We start from the raw sequence: 25,342 nt of genomic DNA, 5'->3' as shown, positions 1-25,342 counted from the left end.
GAATTTGTTGTGGGACATCGTGGAATATTCCCGCTTCAGCCGCTATAGTTTCATAAAGTCCCAAAAGATGGCGTTGCTATACGTAACCTACAAAATGGCGTCTGTAATGGAGGTGCGATCCAAACAGACAACTGTCATTGACTTTCTTTTGGCAAAAAACCAGAGCATCGCAGATATTCACAGGTGCTTGCAGAATGTCTACAGAGATCTGCCATGAATAAGAGAACGAGTAGTTGGGCGAGACGTCTGGGATCATCGCAACAAGGTCACACAAACCTGTCCAATCTCCGCGTGCCGGCCAGCCGCACACAGCTGACTCCTGCAATGTTCGAACGTGCTGACACTCTCACTCCAGGTGATGAAACGATGCAGTCAAACACGTCGCAGCTGAACTGGACGTCTCTGTTGGTAGTGATGACACACTCGTCCACCGGTTGGTGCACTGGAAGGTGTGTACCCACTAAGTTCCTCGCCGCCAAACAGAAGACCATACAGAGCAATGAAGGACAACTGTGCAGAATTACTTGCGCGTTACGAGGCTGATCGTGGAAATTTTTGTCGAACATCGTCACAGGAGATGAAATATGGATTCACCAGTTCGAACAGGAAACAACACAACAATCCATGGAGTGGCGCCGTACCACCTCTCCACCGAAGAAAAAGTTCAAAGCCGCATCCTAAGTCTGTAAAGTTATGGCGACTGTCTTCCGCGAGTCTGAAGCGGCTATTCTGTTTGATGTCCTCCCTTATATTGAACAATAAACTCTGAAGCGTATTGTGCTACCCTCCGAAAATTGAAGGAACGACTTCAGTGTGTTCGTCGCTACAAAAATGTAAACGAACTTCTCTTTCTGCACGACAACGCAAGGCCTCAAACAAGTCTGCGCACCTGAGACGCGCTCAGAAAACTTCATTGGACTCTTCTTCCTCATCCAACCTACAGCCTGGATCTCACACCTTCCGACTTCCACCTGTGTTGACCAGTGAAGGATGTACTCCGTAGGAGGTAGTAGTAGATGATGAGAATGTTATTGATGCAGCAAGACATTGTCTCCGACGTCGACCGGTAGAGTGGTACCATGCGGGCATGCAGGTCCTCTCAGTAAGATGGAGTAAGCCCGTCGCATCGAACGGAGGATATTTTGAAAAATGGGTTCAAAATGGTTCAAATGGCTCTGAGCACCATGGGACTTAACATCTGAGCTCATCAGTCCCTAGAACTTAGAACTACTTAAACCTAACTAACTTAAGAACATCACACACATCCATGCCCGAGGCAGGATTCGAACTTGCAACCGTAGCTGTCGTGCGGTTCCAGACTGAAGCGCCTAGAACCGCTCGGCCACACCGGTCGGCTTTGAAAAATAGGTTTTGTAGCCAAAAAGGTTGGTAATAATATGTTGTGTTGGAATCCTGAATAAAACCACCATGCTTTCAGGAGAAAAAATGTGTTACATTACTTGTTGAACGCCTCTCGTGTTTAAAAAGTACTGCGACCCACGGACGCGGGGGTCTAAGATTTCACAGTCGTGCTTTGTATGATGATATGAAAGGAAATGGGCCATGGATTTCCTTAAGAAAGATCGTTGCAGTTACCTCAGGTGATTCAGCTAAACCACGATAAATCTAAATCGGAACCAACCGACAGAAATTTGAGGGTCACTCCTTTGGATTCCGAGTCTTTGCAACAGACATACAGCAGTATATTCCTCCTGTAAGAGGAATGGCTTATGAAGTTACGGTGGAAGCCGAAAGATCCAATAATATTGTCAATACGCTCCGTTTTTGTTCATCGTGGTGCTGTCTCGTGGCGATCACATTTGCACAGGGCACTTCTGTCGGAGGCGATACACTTGCATGCTGTGAATGCCTGCTATAAACCTGTTTATCTAATCAGTGTTCCTTAACTATTGTCTACAGTTAATTTGGTTGACTTCGAAGCTAACAATAATTGCGAACAGATTAATTCACCGATGGTACGCGTCTGCCTAATCATTAGAGAGAGCTCGTCGGTGAGTCAGTCATTCTTCTCAAAGGTCACGCAATTTTTTTGCCATCTTAATAACCTGGTGAAAGATGAGAATTATTCGATAAGTGACTTTCCTTGTCCTCCCTATATCATCATTTATCCTTTCATATTTTATTAACAATATTTCTAAGGTCATCAAATTACGTATTCCATAATACATAAAGACTGCTCATCTTCTGTAGCTATCTTATACTCTATAATGCAAGTTACCATCGCAACCTCAGTTTTATTGTAACCAGAAACATATTTTTTCACTGAGCTTTTCAAATGGAAATAATGCATACTTAGCTCTTCTTTCTCTCAAAGAAGAAGCATAAAATAAATAATGTTAACAGTTCATCCGAAAAAGAAGCAACTAGCAAGAAAATTATTTCGCAATTTGTTGATTCTTAGAAACCGACAGCTTATAGACAACGTACCACTAACAGAGGATGACCCATCAACTTATGTTCAGAAATCCTTATGTTTTTTTTTTTTTTTTTTTTAAGAAAACTCTCGGTTCCATTCGTGTTTTGCAATTTGTAAAAGAGATTCACCATGATACGATAACATTGGTAAAGTACAAAAATTAGAACTAGAAATTGGAAAAGGGGAACCAGATTCGTATGTATTTAAGAATATTTAAAATTATATTGGCAGCATAAGAAAAGACTGTATGCTAGAAATTATCAGTGCCTGTACTCAAATACTTTTTTCCACTTTTACATGCTTTAATATACTTCCTGTAATGTAACTGAATCTTTTTTCTGTTTTAAGTACTTCCACAACAGTAATTAATAAGATGACTATTTACATTGATGCTCTGAAAAGAAGAGCATACTTGAATGGAACTTACTGCATTGCTGTGGTTATCTACAGAAACCTAACAAGATTTCTTCCTGCAAGATACTCCTGCAAGATGGGGTAAGTGTAATAAGAGCAACTATTTATGTAAATCTCAATAAAATCAAATAATTAACTGTACCTTGTGAATGTGAATCTGTGTCTAACAGTGTTTTTTTACACATTCTAAGAAGGATGTATTTCAGAAAAAAGCAACCGCTAAAAATAAGCAAAGACAATTTTCAATCTTCGACGAAATACTTCACTTTGTTCTAAGACAAATGTCGTTGAAACACAAGGTGCGTTTAAAAGTTTTGGTGAATATATAAATCGCAACGTGTATTAAAAACGTAAGCATGTGTTTCTGTATCTGCATCAGCATGGAGAAACTTTTCGAGAAGGGTCACACTGCGTCGTACTCAGGATACTGGTCGGCAGTGGTCAGTCGATCGTAGTGCGAATGGAGGCTCGTGTTCTAGAGCAGTGGGACATTTATTTACTTTCCGTATGTAACGTTTGCCGTTTAGTGGGTATGGTAAATCGTGCCAACTACAACAGAAAAAATAAAATTATATCATTAGTATTCACGTATGGGGGCCCAATAGGACCACACGAGATACAGTCCATCACTGGCACTTTTGATGGTTGGCCTTCCTTTGTGTCCAAATTCCTTTCATCGTTTCAGAATGAAGTCTCTTCCTTTCATCAGATCATGGTGTTCCAGTCCGTTTTCTGATTTCCCTCCGACCAACTTTCCAAACAAATATATTTTGCCTGAATGTTTTTCTGTCTATATCGTGTGCCTGAGTTTACCGGCTACTTCAAGATCCTCCTCAATCGCAGCGATCCATTTAATTAGCTGAGTTTTGGCCTTACTTCTATTTTCGTAGAATTCTGCTATTTTTTTTGTCAACCTAGTGGTTGCCACTCTTTAAAGATGCCCATAAACTTTAAGTCCTCGTTTTCTCCTGTCGCCATGCATGTCTGTGTATTATTCTATTTCTTTTTTACTTCTCAGCCTATAAGTTCCTCCATCAGTAATTCTGGGACCTAATATTTTCCTAATAATCTTTCTTTCTTTTTTTGAATTTCTTCAATATACCTCTTCGTATTTAAAATTACAGTTTCTGCTCCATAAAGACATTCAGGTTTGATTACAGTGCTGTAATACCTAAGTTTACTGAATTTAGAAAGTGATTTCTATTATAAATATTTTATGTTAATCTGAATGCAGCTGCCATTTTTTGACAGCGATCTTCCTTTGCAGCATTTTCCAGACCGTTTTCTTCTATGATTTCCCCCAACTATTTAAACTGAGAAATGCTTTTTGTTTTTTTTTATATTTTGTGTTCAAAAATTTTGATGCTTGTTTGTTGAATATCATATATTCCGTTTTTTCGAAAAATATTTGCAGGCCTACTTCTCCCGCTATTTCTTTAAGAATTTCAATTTGTTTTTGAGCTGTGGGAATTGTTGTTGTTGTTGTTGTGGTCTTCAGTCCTGAGACTGGTTTGATGCAGCTCTCCATGCTACTCTATCCTGTGCAAGCCTCTTCATCTTCCACTACCTACTGCAGCCTACATCCTTCTGAATCTGCTTAGTGTACTCATCTCTTGGTCTCCCTCTACGATTTTTACCCTCCATGCTGCCCTCCAGTACTAAATTGGTGATTCCCTTGATGCCTCAGAACATGTCCTACCAACCGATCCCTTCTTCTAGTCAAGTAGTGCCACAAACTCCTCTTCTCCCCAATTCTATTCAATACCTCCTCATTAGTTATGTGATCTACCCATCTAATCTTCAGCATTCTTCTGTAGCACCACATTTCGAAAGCTTCTATTCTCTTCTTGTCTAAACTATTTATCGTCCACGTTTCATTTCCATACATGGCTACACTCCATGCTGTGGGAATATCCCTAGTTAAAATTGCCAGAGCATTTGAAAAGGCGAGGCTGTCTATTCTAATATTACTTCTGCCTAACTTGACTGATTTATCTATCTATATTTTTGCTCGACTTTTATTTTCGCCATTCTGTAATCGCCATTTCCAAAACACAGTTAAACAGTAATGGGTAGAGTCCATCTCCCTGTCTAACACCAGTCTTTATACCAAATGGTTCAGAAATTTCTCCTATGAATTTAACTTTAGAGCTAATGTCAGTTAACGTTTCCTTAATCAGTGTTAGAGTTTTATTATCTAGCCTTTGCTCCCTTAAAATTTGGAAAAGAGATTCACGATCAACTGAGTTGTAGGCCGTTTTAAAAATCCATAAATGTACATACAATATTGTTGTCAGAAATCCTTAGGTGCCTAAGGATTAGTTTTAAATTAAGAATTTCTTCTGGGCAGGATATGTTTGGTATAAAGCCTGCTTGGTATTCGCAAATTTTAGGTTCTAACTGTTCGTGGGCTCGATCAAGTAAACAAGAATTTTGTATGTGACCGGGAGAAGAGAGATTCCTTGTCAATAACAACATCAGTTCTATTCCCTTTCTTATGCAATGCATGAATAAGGGCAGTTTTCCAGTCCTCAGGTATTTTCTCAGTTTTCCAGATATGTCCTATTAGTTGAGTGATCTCTCTTATAGTGTTAGTGACAGCTGATTTTAGTAGTTCTGCAATTATACCGTCTTCTCCGAATGCTTTATTGTTTTTAAGTCTCTTGATTTGTTTAATTATTTCCATTTCGTCAGGTTCTACAGAGTTAGGGTTCATGTTATTAGTTTTCCGTGGTTGTAATTTATTCGCTGCTAGTGGAAAGTTAAATAGTTTTTCAAAATAATTAACAAGTTCCTTACAGTTTCCCTGGTTGTTAAGGGCCAAACAGCCATTTTCATTTTTGAAGCAAAGGCTTTAAGTTTGGTAACTAGTTAGTTTTTTTTAATGTTTTATAAAAGTTTCTTGTATTGTTTCTTCGGAAGTCTTTATCAATTTCCAAAAATTGTGCATTTTCGTAGTTTCTATTAGTCTGTCGGATTAATTTAGATGTTTCTTTTCTTACAGTTAGAAAGGTGTTGTACATATTTTTCAGTTTTGTTACTATTCCATTTTTTGAATCCCTCATGCCTAGACCTAACTGCTGTTTCACAATCCACTTTGCAGTAAGGGTGTTTTTGTTTCTTTCGAAGCGGAATTAAATTTTGTGCTGTTGTGATGAACTTTTCTTTTACGCTTTTCCAGTTGTTGGAAAGTTTACTGTTAAGGTCGCTTGTTAAAGTTGGGATTATTTTAGAAGTGTCAAATTTTAGGATAATCTTTTTTTGTTTTGAAGAGTTTTTGAGGTTGTAGTTTTACTTTTGTTCGCATTAAATAATGGTCAGAATCTCGATTAGCCCCTTTCCTGACTTGGGTATTTAAAATTTCTTTGTAGTTAGGGTATGAAATTGCTTCATGATCGATTTGAAATTCCCCAATAAATGTATTGGGTGCCCGCCAAGATTTTTGTTTAGAAGGGTTCTTTTAAAATTTGTTCACATGATTTTAAGGTTAAAATTTTTGCACGTTTCAACAAGTCTTTGACCATTTTGGTTTGTCCGTTTATCAGCAGGAAATCCATCCACCGTTTCCTTATATTTTTCCCTTTACTTAATTGAGCATTGAAATCACCCATTAAAATTTTAACATAATTTGAGGGAATTTTCGAGATAATGCTTTCTAACATTTGTCAAGCTTCATTAACTTCTTCAGGTATTTTTACGGTTATCCTGATTGACTGGCATATGGGTATTAATTAAAGTGTATGCCTTATTTGCGCATTTAAGGGAAATTGTCAGTAGTCTATTATTAATTAGTTTTACCTCCGTTATTGAATTAAAAATATTTTTGGAGAATGCAAAGCAATTCCCAGATATGGTGTATTATTAAGCATTCTTTTATCTGTTTTGCTTTTAAAAAGACGATAATTACCAAAACCCATGGTGTTATTGTCGGTCATTTGTGTTTCTTGAAGTGCCAAAATTTGGATCTTCTGTTTTTTAATGTATCTCTCAATTTATGAAGTTTACCTCGTTGCAAAAGTGTTTGTATGTTAAGTGTTGCTAAAAGTCTACTTGTTTTGGTTTTAAATTGGCCACAGAACTCCGACTTCCTCTATTGAATCACACTTCATTTTAACCTGGCCGCCCCAGAATCCGAAAGACCAGTTGCATCAGTATTACTGGAGGTGGATTGACCACCTGGGGTAGTACTGTGATTATCAAAACGCTCCATGAGTATTGTACCTGGAATCAGACCAGCGGTTTGTTTCCCATGGGGAGGAACCTAATCTAAAAAAAACAAACCATGTGCACGCCACAAGTACTGTGCTACCCTTGTAGCTGCTTCCTGTGTGTAGTGCACCCCTAATCTATCGAGGGGCGTCCTACAACCTTCCACCCCATAGCGTAGGTCGAGGAATCTAGAACCATTTTCGTCACAGAGTCGACGTAGCCTCTGCTTTAGATTCTCCACTCGACTCCAAACTTGCTTCAAGATACTCGCAAAGTGGATTTGGTTTTATTTTACCCTGGTGTGGGACTGCGTATTCTGTATTCGCAGCTGTCGACCATACCTGGTGGAACGTTCTCTATCCGCCACCTGTGACCCATCCAATACCCTAGGCAAGGTCGTCGTCTTAGATTTATAGTTACAAAGTCTTGAAGCCTGTAGAAAAGTATTTTATATTTTCAGACTACCGTCTTTGTTGTTAGATACATAAATTGCGGTGTAATACATCACTGATATACTTGATAATGTGCATTACAAATTATTTATATGAAATTAAATTAAAACTTCATCTCATATCCACTTACTTATTGCTCTTCGTATCTCCATTGGGTGCTTATATGGTAAGGCTTAGACGCGTACGGTCAAAGAGATCACATTATCCAGTAATCACCATAAAATTTGTCTCTCCTGTTCCGCCATTCGAACAGGCCACGTAAGACCCACCGGAACCGACCGACCTCCGTATTATCCTCTGTTGACAGGCGTCACTGGATGCGGATATAGAGGGGCATGCGCTCAGCACAATGTTCTCCCGGCCGTTGTCAGTTTCCGTAACCAGTGCTGCTACTTCTCAATCAGATAGCTCCTCAGTTGGCCTCACAAGGGTTGAGTGCACCCCGCTTGTCAACAGCACTCGGCAGACCCGAAAGGTGACCCATCCAAGCGCTAGCCAAGCCCAACAGCGCCTAACTTCGGTAATATGGCGGGAACCTGTGTTACGACTGCGGCAAGGCCGTTGGCCGTAAAGCCTCTTTGCTATTTATAAGTTTAATACCGAAGTTATACCTCAGTTTTGTATCCTGATCATCGAGACAAAAAATTTTTATCAACATATCTGGGCATAACGTGATAGTATCACAACAAATGACGTGTAAACCTAGAGCAAACATGCAAGGAGACTCCGTTCTCCACATGTAGGCGCTGGTCCCTCGACCTGGGCATAACTAAAGCATTTTTCTTTCAAGCGATTTGAACAATTTGCAGCTCATACGATTGTTACACCAACTGGTTTCCTAGGTCATGCAAGTCTCAGACGAAATAAAGACATTTTGTTTATCCACCTCCCTGACACGTCTCTACAAATGCATATTAACCATAGAATTTTTTAATGAAATTAATCTCATGAAGATATTGGTCGTTTTTCTTAATGGGACAGTGCATAAATAGAATTCCTTGCTAGAAATTGCAAAACAATCAGCGATCGAAACGCATGCGATGCGTGTTCAAGTGTAAGCGACGGAGGCCGTGGGCGTAAAAAATGTTTGCAGTACTTTAAACAGTATAACCGCGGGAAGGAAGCTTCTCATTATGTGTAAGTCCTAGATCGACCGACGAAAAAGATAACGGGGAAAACAACGGTCACGTATCACAGATGTTACAACAGATTTAACGCCTCTGAGACCGGTATCTGAGGAATTAAGGATTATCAATGATGTTGTTATTGTCATCGCTCACAAAGATATGTGAAAGCAAAAAATTCTGTTCCTTTTTTGCCGGCCGGTGTGGCCGAGTGGTTCTAGGCGCTTCGGTCTGGAACCACGCGACTGCTACGGTCGCAGGTTCGAATCCTTCCTCGGGCATGGATGTGTGTGATGTCCTTAATTTAGTTAGGTTTAAGTAGTTCTAAGTTCTAGGGGACTGATGACCTCAGATGTTAAGTCCCATAGTGCCCAGAGCCATTCGAACCGTTTCGTTCCTTTTTTAGCCGCACAAACAGGAAGATGACTTCAAGAGTATAGGTATCAAAACTGTTGCAGATTTCGTTGACACGTTTGACTACTTTTCATCTTACCAACAAATCACCATCACAGTCGATGAAATCTAGTGCTAACAGCTCGAGTCAAAGTAGGGTAACTATCATTTTGTGACGGCCCAGACAAATATCTCATCATTTATGGATACTCTGCTGGCTTATACTAAGGCAAGAGGGAATCTACTCGGTCTGGCATTAAGAGGGCGTTGACATCAGTGGTGTTTTATTTTCATTATGTTGGCTCAGGTTGCACAATAACGTAAGTCAGCTGGTAACGTGATATATCGAAGAGTTTTGTCCATATGGAATATAATGACTTCGTGTAACTATTTGTTTTGAACGGTCCGTCGAGAAAATAAATTCATCTAAAGTTGTTGTAGGCTTGTAACATATCTTCTCTTATACGTTGGACAGTTATTAAATGGGAGTATGTACTGAAACTTGTGGTGTACGCCAAACGCGTCCTGAAACTGCAGCTACCGATGAAATAAATCTCGGAAGAGCACACTGCAGTGCCAGCCGATCGTCGATTAAGTTGCACGTGTTAACAGAAAACATAAAAACGTCTGAAGTAAGTTTACAGTAACTTTTATATGGAGATTTAATTATTGCTACGTGTGTGTTTCATTTAATGTTGACCAAAAGCAAATGCGGAAGCAAATATTTGGATCATTTTGTAAAGAATTCAACTGCTATTATGCGTTTATTTGTTGTTGTGGATACGTGGGTCCAACAGAAACGAAACAACAGTGAAACAGTATATGGAAGCCGTGGCCATACCTCAGGAAAGGAAAGATCGATTTCGTTCACCAGCCTATAACACGTTTGCTGGGCTTCTAAAGGAAATCTTCTTATTGGGTGTGTTGAAAAGCGTAAAGCAAAAATAGAGAATACAATACCGGCCTTCTGCGCCAACAAGATGCAAAAAATGCGAGACAGGCCTGACTGTAAGGAAAAGGCATCTTTTATCGGGATAGTACATCTGCCCACAAATTTACTTCAGCAGTGGTAAACTGAGTCATTTTAGGTACTACATGTAATCGCTCCCAGCCTCTGATATCCAATTACATCTGTATTTAAAGAAATTAGCAACTGAAAACGTTTTCAATTCAATGAAGAGGATGTTTTGCAGACCTTTCAGAATTTCACTTAAGGGGTGTTCTCTACACACTGTGGCAACGTTTGACAAAGTGCATTGATATCAAAGAGGACTACTTGAATAACAAACACGCTCTTTACTTAAGAAGAAAATATTTATCTGTCAGACCGTTAACCTTGCTTCTTCACTCTTATTTAATTCATCGGGCTTTAACGTTGTATCAATTAGATCGGTTCGTTTCCTTATGTGCTTATTTTGTAGACATCACACACACACACACACACACACACACACACACACACACACACAGAGAGAGAGAGAGAGAGAGAGAGAGAGAGAGAGAGAGAGAGAACATGTAACACCTATGCTTTTGCCTGATACTGGGATAGAAAGCGCTCTTTGCTCTACAAAGTAGCGACGTTACCTCCAGAGCACGGAGAGCGGCTTATAGCCTTGTAGGGCCGTGTTTACAAGAAAATGATTCTAATCAGGCGTTCTGCCGCAAGACTTCCGTCTCACAATTCCAGTTTATTTTTCAGAAACGTTTAGCTGTAAACGTTTGCACGCGTTATGATACTGTACTATTCCTATCCTATCACCAGCTATAGAATACCAGCAAAAGACTGCAGTGTTCCATTAAAATTAATCATAATTGATTCTACATTTCAGAAGTAAAAAACAGTCACGAGTGTTGCGAATACAGCACGTTACTCGTCTCTGTACGTACTGTCGCTTGGAGAAAACTATTTAGTACAAGAACAGGTTATGAAATATTTGGAATCATACGTATGCCTGCCTCTATATGCAAGTTGTCACCGGGTCTGACCGTAACGCAGAGAACCTGTGTTTCAGTTTCCGATACTGCCAAGGAGAACTGATTCAGGGTGTAATCAGCCTGATGATGCCAATTGAGGAGCTGTCTGAGTGGTAAGTAGCTGCTCCAAAGTCTGGGAAACTGGTAACGGCTGGGAGAGCGATGTGCTATACCGCACAGGCATGACAGCATTGGCAGAGGATGACACAGCGACCGATAGGTACTGAATGACCTGTCGGGGTGCTAGTATGTATCGAGGTTGGTACAAACAGTATGGACTGAGGAAATTATGGCACAACTGTACACAACATAGAAAGACTGACATTCGACACGAGAGCTGGGTTCGATGTCTAGTATGTAGCAACAGACATGGTATAATAGTGGCCAACCTGAAAACATATATCTGAAGAGTATGCGGCGCAGATTCAGACATACTGTACTGCAGACGCCTCCTTCGTTTCTCAGTCTCCATCGTCTGCTGAACCAAAAATATTAGCAACTGAAGTATACGTCTGGTGCCGGCCGGGGTGGCCGAGCGGTTCTAGGCGCTACAGTCTGGAACGGCGTGATCGCTACAGTCGCAGGTTCGAATTCTGCCTCGGGCATGGATGTGTGTGATGTCTTTAGGTTAGTTAGGTTTAAGTAGTTCTAAGTTCTAGGGGACTGATGACCACAGATGTTTAGTCCCATAGTGCTCAGAGCCATTTGCGCCAAACGTCTGGTGCTCTAAAAATCATAGTTTAAACCACCTGTCTTATTGGTGTGTGTAGTATTTCTCGTCCACACTGTGAGTCTGTGCATCGCATCCATAGCATAGATTGAGAGGGGCGCTTGCATATTGCATGACACGTTTATATAGAAAAACTACAGCTCTAGTTTCCGAATATGGATGAGCAAATCGTTTTTAGAGACGAGCGAACATCATGATTTCTCATATCACTATATGTGTCTCAATAACAGACGTTGGTATTAGCAAAAAACAGAAGCATATCACTGAGATACGAACGTAATCTACTCAGTGCGACGTGGAAGAACTTAGAAGCTGAATTAAGGACACTGCTGCTGGCTACCGGAATCTATATTGATGCTAAAGTAAGTGCACTGATGAGTGCTACCCAGAAACCATAAAATAAGGAGATTCCAACCTTCAGCTCGAATGATACAGAGCTAGGGGCTACCAGAGACGTCTCGAAGCAATGCAGTGACTAAGCAGGCTGTACGTGTATTCGACAATCAAACAAGAATACTGAATTCAATAAAGTATCGGTATTGCAGCCGGATGACATCGTCGTTAATTGGATAGGAGGGTCAGTTCTGGCTGCGATAACGATCTTATCTCAAAGTCACTTTGATCGTCATGTTACACCTGATGCAGTGGGACTATCTACATTCAAGGTCACCCCAGGGAAACTCCATCCTACCCACGTACATAAGGCCGCTGTATGTGGTACATTCGAGTTCATGACATAACCCAATGCTGGTTATGTGGTCTGTGGACACTTTTATATGGTACAATCGAAAAAAAATGTTCAAATGTGTGTGAAATCTTATGGGACTTAACTGCTGAGTTCATCAGTCCCTAAGCTTACACACTACTTAACCTAAATTATCCTAAGGACAAACACACACACCCATGACCGAGGGAGGACTCGAACCTCCGCCGGGACCAGCCGCACAGTCCATGACTGCAGCGCCTTAGGTACAATCGAGGTCAGTGTGTATCCTAAAACTGAAACTTACTGACAAATTAAAACTGTGATGGTCAGAGACTCGAACTCTGGACCTTCGCCTTTCGCAGGCAAGTGCTCTACCGACTGAGCTATCCAAGCACGACTTACTATCCGTCCTCACAATCTTACTTCCGCCAGCACCTCTTTTCCTACCTTCCAAACTTCACACAAGTGCTAGCCCCGAAAATTTCACGACAAAACTTCTGTGAAGTTTGGAGGGTAGGAGACGACATACGGGCGGAAGTAAGATTGTAAGGACGGGTCGTGCTTGGGTGACGCAGTCGGTAGACCACTTGACCACGAAGGGCAAAGGTCCCGAGTTCGAGTCTCAGTCCGGAACAAAGTTTAATCTGCCAGAAGATTTCGTATCAGCACTACAGAGCCAAAATTTCATTCTGAAAACTTCCCTCTGCCTATGGCTAAGCCACGTCTCTGCAATATCCTTTCTTGCAGGAGTTTCTTGCAAGTTTAACGGGAAAACTTCTGTGAAGTTTGGAAGATAGGATACGAGGGACTAGCGGAAGTAAGATTGTGAGGAGAGGTCGTGAGTCTTGCTGGGGTAGCTCAGTTGGTAGAACACCTGCCCGCGAAAGGCATAGGTCCAGAATTCGGGTCCCGGTCCGACACATAGTTCTAATATGACAGGGAGTTCCATATCAGCACACATCCCGCTGCATAGTGCTCCTGCATCTTGCGTAATTGTGTGACAGAAACTGGTAGGAAAATGGTCACCAACTACCTCTCTCCCCAGCGGCCCCCACCTTCTTCAGTCCCCCTTCCCCCGGACCAATAAGTATTAAGCTCGCCACCCCTCCGTTATGCATTTATTACTAGAGCAAATTTGTGGGCAACATCATTGAAGGTCTGGCAATGCAGTGAGAGGATCAAGTTTCTTTGGGATCAGGGTGTCGGAATTTGTTGTAAATAATAATAATAATAATACAATAATTTTACTATTATTTCAATTGCTTGAGATTCGTCATTCGACGTTTGTATGCTGTAGTGAGAGGAGTACCAGACCATAATTTTCCTAATTAAAAAATAGCGGTAAATATTACCGTAGTTTATGAGGTAAGGCAATTTGAAATTACATTGTGTATATAAATTAATGACGTCATGGAATATTTTCTGAGATGAAAATAAATATTAACGTCAGATAATTTGACACGGCTTTGTGTGGCTGAATTGCTATTATTTTATGAAATCTTTTGTCACCATTACTTTACTAGTGTGTGTGTGTAATGTCACAGAGTATGTACTAAAACACGTGTGTCGTGGTAATGGCAGAAATGCTGTAAGTTAATGGTGTCACAGCATACTATGCAAAATCTCGGTAAATATTAACGATATTTCTGACGTAAGACACTCTGAAATAACAGTGTGACTCTGGAACGGCTGACTTACATAATGAAATGACTTCATGTCATATTCTGCAAAATGGTGGAAAATTTTGAAGAATTTGTCCAACAAAGTGGAAGACATCATTCAAGAAACCAAACAACAAATACAATCATTACAGGAAATATCCCAGAGTATTGGCCTCGAAATATCTCTTGCAAAAAAAGAGAAATAATGCCAACGGCAAGCAAAATGCCACTCGCAAGCAAAATTAGAATTGTAGAACACAACATAAAAATTGTTGGAAAGTTTAAATACTTGGGAGAAAGAATAACACACAACCTGAGTGAGAAACCTTCATTGCAGAGCAGAATAAACAAACTGATTAAAACACCTCATGTTACCAAAAACACGTGTAACAAAAAATGCCTCTCTATAGCCACGAAACTAAAACACTACTAAACAGTCACACAGCCGCAAATAACATATGCTAGCGAAACTATATTTACAACAACCAACACTGTAGCAATAGACAGATTACTCAAAACTGAAAGAAGAATAGTCAGAACATGTATAAATAAAAAATACCAAAAATATGGAGTTTGGAGGATAGATTCAAATGAAACAGTTTATAAAGAGATAAAAACCAAGTCACAAGTACAATGAAAAAGACACGGATCTCTTTCCTCGGACATTTGATGAGAACAACAGAAAATAGAATTAGCAGCAAATAATAGAAAAATTATGGAATAGCAATAGCGGCATTATATTGATCGCAGAGATCGAGGAGGACATGATGAAATTACAAATTACGATGGAGGACCCAACAGCTTCCTTCAAACGTGGGCAGTGGAGGTGCAGTGTGAGCAATGCACTTCACATGACGTTTTCCGCTAACATATCTAGGGCAAACTACAGTTCACACTGTGCCTTCAACTCAGGCACACAATATTTTTCCGTGACCATGGGGTGCCATGTTGCAGGAGCTGTGGAACACAATCATCGTACACAAACATCAGAAGTTGCTGCAGTATCTTCAGCTCAACGTCTGCTATCCTACCACTGTTATTTACATTTTTAGGCTAATTTTCACCCAAATGCCTGGGTTCCCATTCTAAGATCAATAAGTAAATACAATGTTAAACGCTTACCACAGCTCATTATTTTAACCAAATACACCAATACCCTGCGTTAAACAATTTCCGTGATGGCTTGTTCACTTGACAACAAATATAACCCTGATTACATCTTGTGCAAGAACACTGACAAATGATCAGAATCCTCCATTACTGTTTACTCGTATATTGGATGGTTGACAACAGATTTCCATGATCTGAAACACTCTACCAGAGCCCTATCGCCCACGAAAATCCTCCCCTTCCCATTTCTCTCTGGACCAATAAGAATCAAGTGCCCCGTCCCACCTTTATTACTAGAGCAAATGCATGAGCGGCGTCATTCTTGTTCTGTTCGGTATACAGAGAGCATATTCGTGAACAAGAGCAACAACAGGGATACAGGGATCAGCCAACGCCACCAAGCAGAATAAAAGAATAAGAAGACTGACAAGTACTATTAACCTACCACAAAAAGATATTTAAAACAAATAAACTCCTGATACATACCAAACCTACGTCACTTCTATGTTATTAATGAGTGTGTGATGTTGCAGTGTGTGCTAAAAAAGAGGCGTTGCCCTATCGAAGGAATTACTGGAATTTAAAGATGCCATGATGTTTTCTGTAAGCTCTACAAAGCATGACCCCCAACCAGTGTTTCAAAACACATCAGTAAACACGAGATGCTTGAATGTTTAATAAAATCCAATCTCAATTACAAGTGGCCATTCAGATGGCCAGGTAAAATATATGGGCCAATGAGATTTTCGCCTACAATGCCGGACCAGATATTCACAGCAAAATGTACTTGTTGGTGTGACTCTATTACAGAGAGAGGGTTTTCCTCATCCCACTCATGGCTGATCCTGCTGTTCCAAATACCATCACGATCAAATGAGACCTCGTGAGTGAACAGCAAGATTTGGAGGCAATCTGGTTGATCAGTCCATTGTTGGGGCAACCACTGACGCAGTGCGACCCTTGCTTCACAGTCAGTCACAAGCATTGCATGGACTCGTCGTGGGTGATATGGGTGTAATTGTTGTCCGTGGAGTAATTGCCACATGCTAGTATGTGCAGCCTACATTTCGCGCGCAATGCGTTCCAGCACCTCCTCTTCAAAATCGGGTGTGCGAGTGGCCCTGATGTTGCCAGTTTCCTCTTTTCTTCTTTCCAATGAACCAGTCTCATATATTCGTCGATCGATAGAAATAAGCACTCGTCGTGACGGATGATGCCTGTTAGGAAAGCGTTTCCTGTAAAGCCTTTCAGAAGCGACAGCATTGCGTACATTCACAAGGTGCATGTCAGTGAGTTCTGTGAAACTGTACTCGTACCGCTCCATCGAATTGTACTGTACCTCTCTGAATAGCACTGAGTAATGAACGGATCTGTCGTTGATTCATAGCACGTTCTGCCATGGGATAATGTCAATACAACAGAGTCACCTTATGGACGAGTAAAGTAAACAAAACCTGCATCATGACTCCCTAGAAACCAGGGTCATTCTCTTTGTTTCCCTGCAGGAAATAGAGAACCTATATGTAAATAAACAGCACAGTACGTATAAACTTGTACGCATATTAGTTGTGAATAAGGTGGAAAACATTATTGGTAAACAAAGTGGTAGAAAAGTTTACTTCCATATCTCCTTCAGCTGCCTTCTCCGATCCCAGATGGTTCAAATGGCTCTGAGCACTATGGGACTTTGAGGTCATCAGTCCCCTAGAACTTAGAACTACTTAAAGCTAACTAACCTAAGGACATCACACACATCCATGCCCGAGGCAGGACTCGAACCTGCGACCGTAGCGGTCGCGCGGCTCCAGACTGTAGCGCCTAGAACCGCTCGGCCATTCCGGCCGGCTCCGACCCCAGATTCCCTACCTCAAATTGTTGAGTGGAGCATTCTCTATGTCCTGTTACAGTCTTGCACACTCTTACAGAAATACCCGTATAGGATATGGGTGACACCACACATGCAATTTGCAAAAAGTATAATATAGAGGGAGGAATCGGAATTTACGGTAAGGGCTGTAGATCTTTAGTATACGTTGTTTAATACACAGGGCAAACATTAATAAAACCGGCAATTGCAGGGTCGGATTCCTGACTCTAAATGGAGGAAAAAAGGTCCTATGAACGCGCGTCTGGAAAGAGACAGTGTGCGTGCAATGACAACAAATCATCCCGAAACACATTACAGAGCTCCATCGCATCCAAGTCACATTACACAACCAATGTTCAAAGTGGCTGCTTGAGGTGCAATGCACGAGTTCACACGTCGCATCATGGACTGCTGCACTCTTTCTCACGTTCCAGTATCCCTCCGAACAGCGTCACAGGCGTGGAGAACATACTGCTGAAGAGTCTGCACATAATGAATTGGTTCAGCAGACACAACGCTTTTCAGGTTCCCCAGAGGTAAAAATCCAGGGATTTTATGTCCAGTGGTCTAGCAGGCTACGTTACAACGTCGAGGGAAGATGTTGTTGAGGCTTCAGCAACTGTAATGCAGGAAGTGTAGTGGCACTCCGTCAGACAGAAACCACATAACCTGTTGTATTGGCAAAGGTACATTCTCAAGCAGGTCAGGCGGTGCCTTCCCCAGGAAATTCAGGTCTATTCCTCCGTCAAGGCATTGTGGGACAATAACTGATCCAAATATCCCCACGAATCCCTACCCATACACTGATGTTGAACTGATGCTGACGAGTGCCTCAACCACTCCCCAAGGATTGTCTGTAGCCCATTATACAGACTGATGATGCCAGTTCTGGTTAAGGTTGCTTCGTCAGTAAAGAGAACTGATGACAGAAATCCTATAATTGTGATCTCCTGTAGCAAAAACCATCAACAAAATCCTTCCTTGAGAGGGAAATCCACTACTGCTCTCATTGCAGGTGATAGTACTAATAGCAGCTGTCATGCAGGACACAGATAATCGCACTGTGGCTTACACCATGTTGGCGAGCCACTTGCCTGGAGCTTGTACTACGGTTCACATAATCGTACTGCACCTAACACCATGTTGGCAGGCTACTTGCCTGGAGCTTGTACTACGATTCTTCTCAATATACTGTAGAACCCAGTCTTCGAAACCTGGTGTACACGCAGTTTGCCATCTCGCTGCATGTTCGGCTGCTGAAAGGACCCATGACCACACAAATGCCCAAAAGGTGCCTAAAATGTGGTTGGTGTGTGTGAGGGTACTTGTTTTAGTATAGCAATGCTGCTTGGACATGCACAAACACCATGTCGACAGTAGTAGGGCATGTGTGGCATGAGCGCATTTTGTATGTATAGGTTGTGTACATTTAGGGCAAGGATACATTCAGGGACATACCTATTGTTATGCTAATTGATTTATAACCTCCTAGGGTGTTGATTTATGACGCCCTGGGAATAAACCATCCTTGTGAGAAACACTCCACCCCTGCCAATCCCCTCCTCCTCCTCCCCCTCCCTCAGGGAAATCTCCTTACTGATACAAGAAAAATTTTGATATCATGTTAATTGACTCACTAATTAAATTTATCAATTAATCACCTCCATCTCCTCTCGGAAATCCGCACAACTTCCCACCCATTCCCCCTCCCCCCACTAATAAGAGTGCACTTTTTGAATTTCCCGCACTTTTGAATGAGAGAACGAGCGTACTTTTCTTTGTGATACTCCACCTCTGGTAAAACCCCAGCCTGCCTTACTCCCTCCCAGAAACCCTATGTCACTTTTGATATCAAATTAATTGACTATATTAATGAAACTGATCGAAGAAAACTGGTGGGAAAATGCTCAGTTGAGGTACCTCAACTTAACCTATTGTGCTGCTTTTCCCCTCTTGGTATTCTGTCATTGAACATAAGCTGCTTTAGGTCACCCTCCTGGAGAGTGAAACTTTGGCAATGCCAGCCACTCGTGCTGGCGGAAAATCAGAAAAATCATCAGCCGAAGAACCTGAGACAGAAGCCAACAGGCAATTTGTCAGAGGAAAAGTAGTTACTGAGGGGGAGGGGAGAATGATCTGGATGAGAACTGAGGGCAGTCCGCAGCTCGTGGTCGTGCGGTCGCGTCCTCGCTTCCCACGCCCGGGTTCCCGGGTTCGATTCCCGGCGGGGTCAGGGATTTTCTCTGCCTCGTGATGACTGGGTGTTGTGTGATGTCCTTAGGTTAGTTAGGTTTAAGTAGTTCTAAGTTCTAGGGGACTGATGACCATAGATGTTAAGTCCCATAGTCCTCAGAGCCATTTGAACTGAGGGCAAGAGGTGGTAATGCCAGTGAGATAGGGATGGCTGTTGGAGACAGGGAGAGAGGATAGCTGGCATTGTGATCTGTGAGTTTGAAAGGAAAAGAGAATGGGGAGCGACTAGGTTGGAACGAGGAGAAGGTGTTGGAGAGGGGAGGAGGGGGAGGGAGCTCTGGGGGGGGGTGGAGAGGGAGGGGTCGGTGAGTTCATGATCTGGGAGAGGGAGAGGGTTGAAATTTCTTTGGGAGAGAATGTGGAGGGTGCGTAGATGGAGTGTTGGTGGGGTGTGTAAGTAGAGGCGTGACGAACCCTTGGATTGGGTAGGAGAAGGGACACAATTGCACTGTTGGAATCGAATTTGGGGGTGGTGTAGATTATCCAGACGTGTTTTATGTGAGTGAGAAGAGGTGGGAATGAGATGAGTTGGTAAAGGATCCTTGTGAGGGAAGTGAAGCAGATGCGGAAAGCGAGGAGGAAAGCATGGCGTTTGAGTATGTGGAGGGACTTATAGAACTTGGGTGGTGCAGATATGCAGATAATACTGGCACAGCAAAGGATGGGACAGATCAGGGATTTGTATGTGTGAAGAATAGTGGAGGGATGTGGTACTCATGTTCAGCCGGTAAGGAGCTTTAGTAGTTTTAATCTATTGTGGGCTTTCTGTTGGATGGGGTTTCCACATTAGTTGCTGGTTGAAGGTTAGTCCGAGGTATTTTAGTGTGTTAGTGAGTTGGATGGTATGGTCATAACTGATGAGGTGTCATTCATGCAGACAGAAGGAGTGGGTTGTTTGTACTATAATTATTGCCTGGGTTTTGCAGGGGTTAATCTTGAGGAGCCATTGGTTACACCAGGAGGTAAACTGATTGAGGTGGAGTTGTAGGGATCTTCGGGACTTCTGGAGTGTAGGTAGACGGCGAGAAAAGAAATGTCCGCAGCATACTGATGAAGATATACAGGAGGAGATGCTTTGGTCATGTCGGGACAGACCAGCCAAAACAGAGATGTTACATGCAGAACCCACACTGCAATAATGTCTGAGAATGAAACACGTTTATACTTATTTTCAACGGGTAGCGGAGGCTGTGTGGCGTGGACAGGGCAGTTTTTTAGGTTAGAAGGCCTCGGGAAAGTACGGGGTGGGCTGCAATCTCAAAGGCTGCATGGCAAATACAGGACGTGCTTGGATCAAGGAACAGTCAGAATTGTAGTTGTAAATTGTTGTAGTTGTGCTGGGAAAGTCCATGAGCTTCAAGCGCTAATAGAAAGCACAGAAGCTGAAATCGTTATAGGTACAGAAAGCTGGCTAAAGCCTGAAATAAGTTCTGCAGAAATTTTTACGAAGTCTCAGACGGTGTTCAGGAAAGATAGATTAGGCAGAATTGGTGGTGGAGTGTTTCTGTCTGTCAGTAGTGGTTTATCTTGTAGTGAAGTCGAAGTAGATACTCCGTGTGAATTGGTATGGGTAGAGGTTATACTTAACAGCCGAACTAAGTTAATAATTGGCTCCTTCTACCGACCCCCAGACTCCGATGATATAGTTGCTGAACAGTTCAGAGAAAATTTGAGTCTCGTAACAAATAAATACCCCATTCATACGGTTATAGTTAGTGGGGACTTCAACCTTCCCTCGATATGTTGGCAAAAATACTTGTTCAAAACCGGTGGTAGGCATAAAACATCTTCCGAGGTTGTCCTAAATGCTTTCTCCGAAAATTATTTCGAGCAGTTAGTCCACGAACCCACGCGAATTGTAAATGGTTGCGAAAACACACTTGACCTCTTAGCCACAAACAATCCAGAGCTGATAGAGAGCATCATGACTGATACAGGGATTAGTGATCACAAGGTCGTTGTAGCTAGGCTCAATACCGTTTCTTCCAAATCCACTGGAAACAAATGCAAAATAATTTTATTTAAAAAAGCGGATAAAGTGTCACTAGAAGCCTTCCTAAGAGACAATCTCCATTCCTTCCGAACTGACTATGCAAATGTAGACGAGATGTGGCACAAATTCAAAGATATAGTAGCAACAGCAATTGAGAGATTCATACCTCATAAATTGGTAAGAGATGGAACTGATCCCCCGTGGTACACAAAACAGGTCCGAACGCTGTTGCAGAGGCGACGGAGAAAGCCTGCGAAGTTCAGAAGAACGCGAAATCCCGAAGATTGGCTAAAATTTACAGACGCGCGAAATTTGGCACGGACTTCAATGCGAGAAGCCTTTAATAGGTTCCACAACGAAACATTGTCTCGAAATTTGGTAGAAAATCCGAAGAAATTCTGGTCGTATATAAAGTACACAAGCGGCAAGACGCAGTCAATACCTTCGCTGCGCAGTGCCGATGGTACTGTTACCGATGACTGTGCCGCTAAAGCGGAGTTATTGAACGCAGTTTTCCGAAATTCCTTCACCAGGGAAGACGAATGGAATATTGCAGAATTTGAAACACGAACAGCTGCCACCATGAGTTTCTTAGAAGTAGATACCTTAGGGGTTGCGAAGCAACTCAAATCGCTTGATACGGGCAAGTCTTCAGGTCCAGATTGTATACCGATTAGGTTCCTTTCAGATTACGCTGATACAATAGCTCCCTACTTAGCGATCATATACAACCGCTCGCTCACCGATAGATCTGTACCTACAGATTGGAAAATTGCGCAAGGTCGCACCAGTGTTTAAGAAGGGTAGTAGGAGTAATCCATCGAACTACAGACCTATATCATTGACGTCAGTTTGCAGTAGGGTTTTGGAGCATATACTGTATTCAAACATTATGAATCACCTCGAAGGGAACGATCTATTGATACGTAATCAGCATGGTTTCAGAAAACATCGTTCTTGTGCAACGCAGCTAGCTCTTTATTCGCACGAAGTAATGGCCGCTCTCGACAGGGGATCCCAAGTTGATTCCGTATTTCTAGATTTCCGGGAAGCTTTTGACACCGCTCCTCACAAGCGACTTCTAATTAAGCTGCGGGCCTATGGGGTATCGTCTCAGTTGTGCGACTGGATTCGTGATTTCCTGTCAGGAAGGTCGCAGTTCGTAGTAGTAGACGGCAAATCATCGAGTAAAACTGAAGTGATATCAGGTGCTCCCCAGGGAAGCGTCCTGGGACCTCTGCTGTTCCTGATCTATATAAATGACCTGGGTGACAATCTGAGCAGTTGTCTTAGGTTGTTCGCAGATGATGCTGTAATTTACCGTCTAGTAAGGTCATCCGAAGACCAGTATCAGTTGCAAAGCGATTTAGAAAATATTTCTGTATGGTGTGGCAGGTGGCAGTTGACGCTAAATAACAAAAAGTGTGAGGTGATCCACATGAGTTCCAAAAGAAATCCGTTGGAATTCGATTACTCGATAAATAGTACAATTCTCAAGGCTGTCAATTCAACTAAGTACCTGGGTGTAAAAATTACGAACAACTTCAGTTGGAAACACCACATAGATAATATTGTGGGGAAGGCGAGCCAAAGGTTGGGTTTCATTGGCAGGACACTTAGAAGATGCAACAAGTCCACTAAAGAGACAGCTTACACTACACTCGTTCGTCTTCTGTTAGAATATTGCTGCGCGGTGTGGGATTCTTACCAGGTGGGATTGACGGAGGACATCGAAAGGGTGCAAAAAAGGGCAGCTCGTTTTGTATTATCACATAATAGGGGAGAGAGTGTGGCAGATATGATACGCGAACTGGGATGGAAGTCATTAAAGCAAAGACGTTTTTCGTCGCGGCGAGATCTATTTACGAAATTTCAGTCACCAACTTTCTCTTCCGCATGCGAAAATATTTTGTTGAGCCCATCCTACATAGGTAGGAATGATCATCAAAATAAAATAAGAGAAATCAGAGCTCGAACAGAAAGGTTTATGGGTTCGTTTTTCCCGCGCGCTGTTCGGGAGTGGAATGGTAGAGATATAGTATGATTGTGGTTCGATGAACCCTCTGCCAAGCACTTAAATGTGAATTGCGGAGTAGTCATGTAGATGTAGATGTAGATTCATAAATGTCAAAAACATGCTAAATATCGATGATGGAAGAAGCAACTCATTTTTCGAGAGTATTAACCCACTGCATAATTGTGTTAACATTTTCAGCACGAAAACAGCCAGCTCTTCTATATCCACTAGCAAGAAGCCCTCTGTAGACAGATAGGTACTTGTTTCATAGCAAATTCGCGGGGGTTAAACCGGAAATCGCACGAGACGACAATGAACGAAAGAGAGAAATGATCTTAGAACATAAACACACATTTCTAAGGTTACAGGGTTCTAAACTTAATCACTCTACCATGTTAAAGCAGTGCTGTTTTCCGATATATTACTCGTGTGGAAATATATTTCTAACATCTTACATACATTCTCCTTGCAAGTTTTATACCTTACTCACTATGGCGAAAAATTTCGAGATAATAAAGCTGTTGCCTTCTACACCATATAAATAACTGAGATTCTTTGCGATACATGCATTATATACCCTTCTGCAGATGTATAGCGCCCACCCTTCTCACCAGACTACGTCTCGGAACTCATGCTATGCTTGCATCAGTTCTATAAAATGATTGTCATTGAAACGTGGGAGCCGGCCGGTGTGGCCGTGCGGTTCTAGGCGCTACAGTCTGGAGCCGCGCGATCGCTATGGTCGCAGGTTCGAATCCTGCCTCGGGCATGGATTTGTGTGATGTCCTTATGTTAGTTAGGTTTAAGTAGTTCTAAGTTCTAGGGGACTGATGACCTCAGAAGTTAAGTCCCATAGTGCTCAGAGCCATTTGATCCACAGACAGTGCTCCAAGGATAGACCTGAGAAGTCCCTACAGCTGGGTAAGCGGTGAGAGAGGCAGCCAAGAGATATGCTCACTTAACGGGATGGCATCTCAAACTAGGGACAGCTTAAACGCCGACCAACACACTCGCAAAATCCACCTAAGATGCGATAACCAATACCACGATAGAATAACAGTTAGCATCGTCAAATGACAAGCATTTAATTACACAAATTGGCTCCACCAAATGCTAGTACGCAGACAGGGTTAAGACCAAACTACCCATTCAGAATCTGACTAGATGCACATGGAGCCGCGAAAGACAATTCGACAAACAACTCAAACAATGCTAAAAAAAATGGTTCAAATGGCTCTGAGCACTATGGGACTTAACAGCTATGGTCATCAGTCCCCTAGAACTTAGACCCACTTAAACCTAACTAACCTAAGGACATCACACACATCCATGCCCAAGGCAGGATTCGAACCTGCGACCGTAGCGATCACGCGGTTCCAGACTGAAGCGCCTAGAACCGCACGGCCACACCGGCCGGCTCAATGCTAAAACAGTCACTGTACAGCAACAAGACGAACTGCACGTAGACATGAATGCCAAGAACAGAGAAACGTTCGAAAGACCAGATACACGACCGAGCGAGGTGGCGCAGTGGTTAGCACACTGGACTCGCATTCGGGAGGACGACGGTTCAATCCCGCGTCCGGCCATCCTGATTTATGTTTTCCGTGATTTCCCTAAATCGCTCCAGGCAAATGCCGGGATGGTTTCTCTGAAAGGGCACGGCCGACTTTCTTCCCCGTCCTCCCTTACACAATGAGACCGATGACCTCGCTGTTTGGTCTCTTCGCCCAAACAACCCAACCCAACCAGATACACGTCGTCCATTGAGAAGACCGACCGAATGACCAACAATTGGTCGTTGCCAATCAAGTCAGGCAAGGGAAATGTCGGAGTATAAAACCGCCAACAGACAGCTTGATGCCATGAGGTCACTTCGACGGACACACACACACACACACACACACACACAATGGTGGAGGTTTCGCAACTCGGATTTAACGATCCATTCAACTTTATCTAGGTGACTCGTGCCCCGACGTGGTCGTCCTCCATGGCGACC

The 25,342-nt window shown here is 42.4% G+C and overlaps 1 protein-coding gene across 1 annotated transcript in view; it reads left to right on the top strand.

Annotated features, from left to right (window-relative positions):
• Positions 1-25,342, top strand: part of LOC124722331 — a gene marked incomplete at its 5' end in the record, with an annotated part of 298,305 nt that overhangs the window by 171,009 nt on the left and 101,954 nt on the right. Inside the window, one exon of the mRNA XM_047247507.1 lies at positions 2,786-2,932. Within this exon, the coding sequence (XP_047103463.1) occupies positions 2,786-2,932 (147 nt within the window). The remainder of the gene's footprint in view (positions 1-2,785; positions 2,933-25,342) is intronic.

Source organism: Schistocerca piceifrons, chromosome X, assembly GCF_021461385.2.
Source record: "Schistocerca piceifrons isolate TAMUIC-IGC-003096 chromosome X, iqSchPice1.1, whole genome shotgun sequence".
NCBI lineage: Eukaryota > Metazoa > Arthropoda > Insecta > Orthoptera > Acrididae > Schistocerca > Schistocerca piceifrons.
This window is presented reverse-complemented; position numbering and strand designations above follow the sequence as displayed.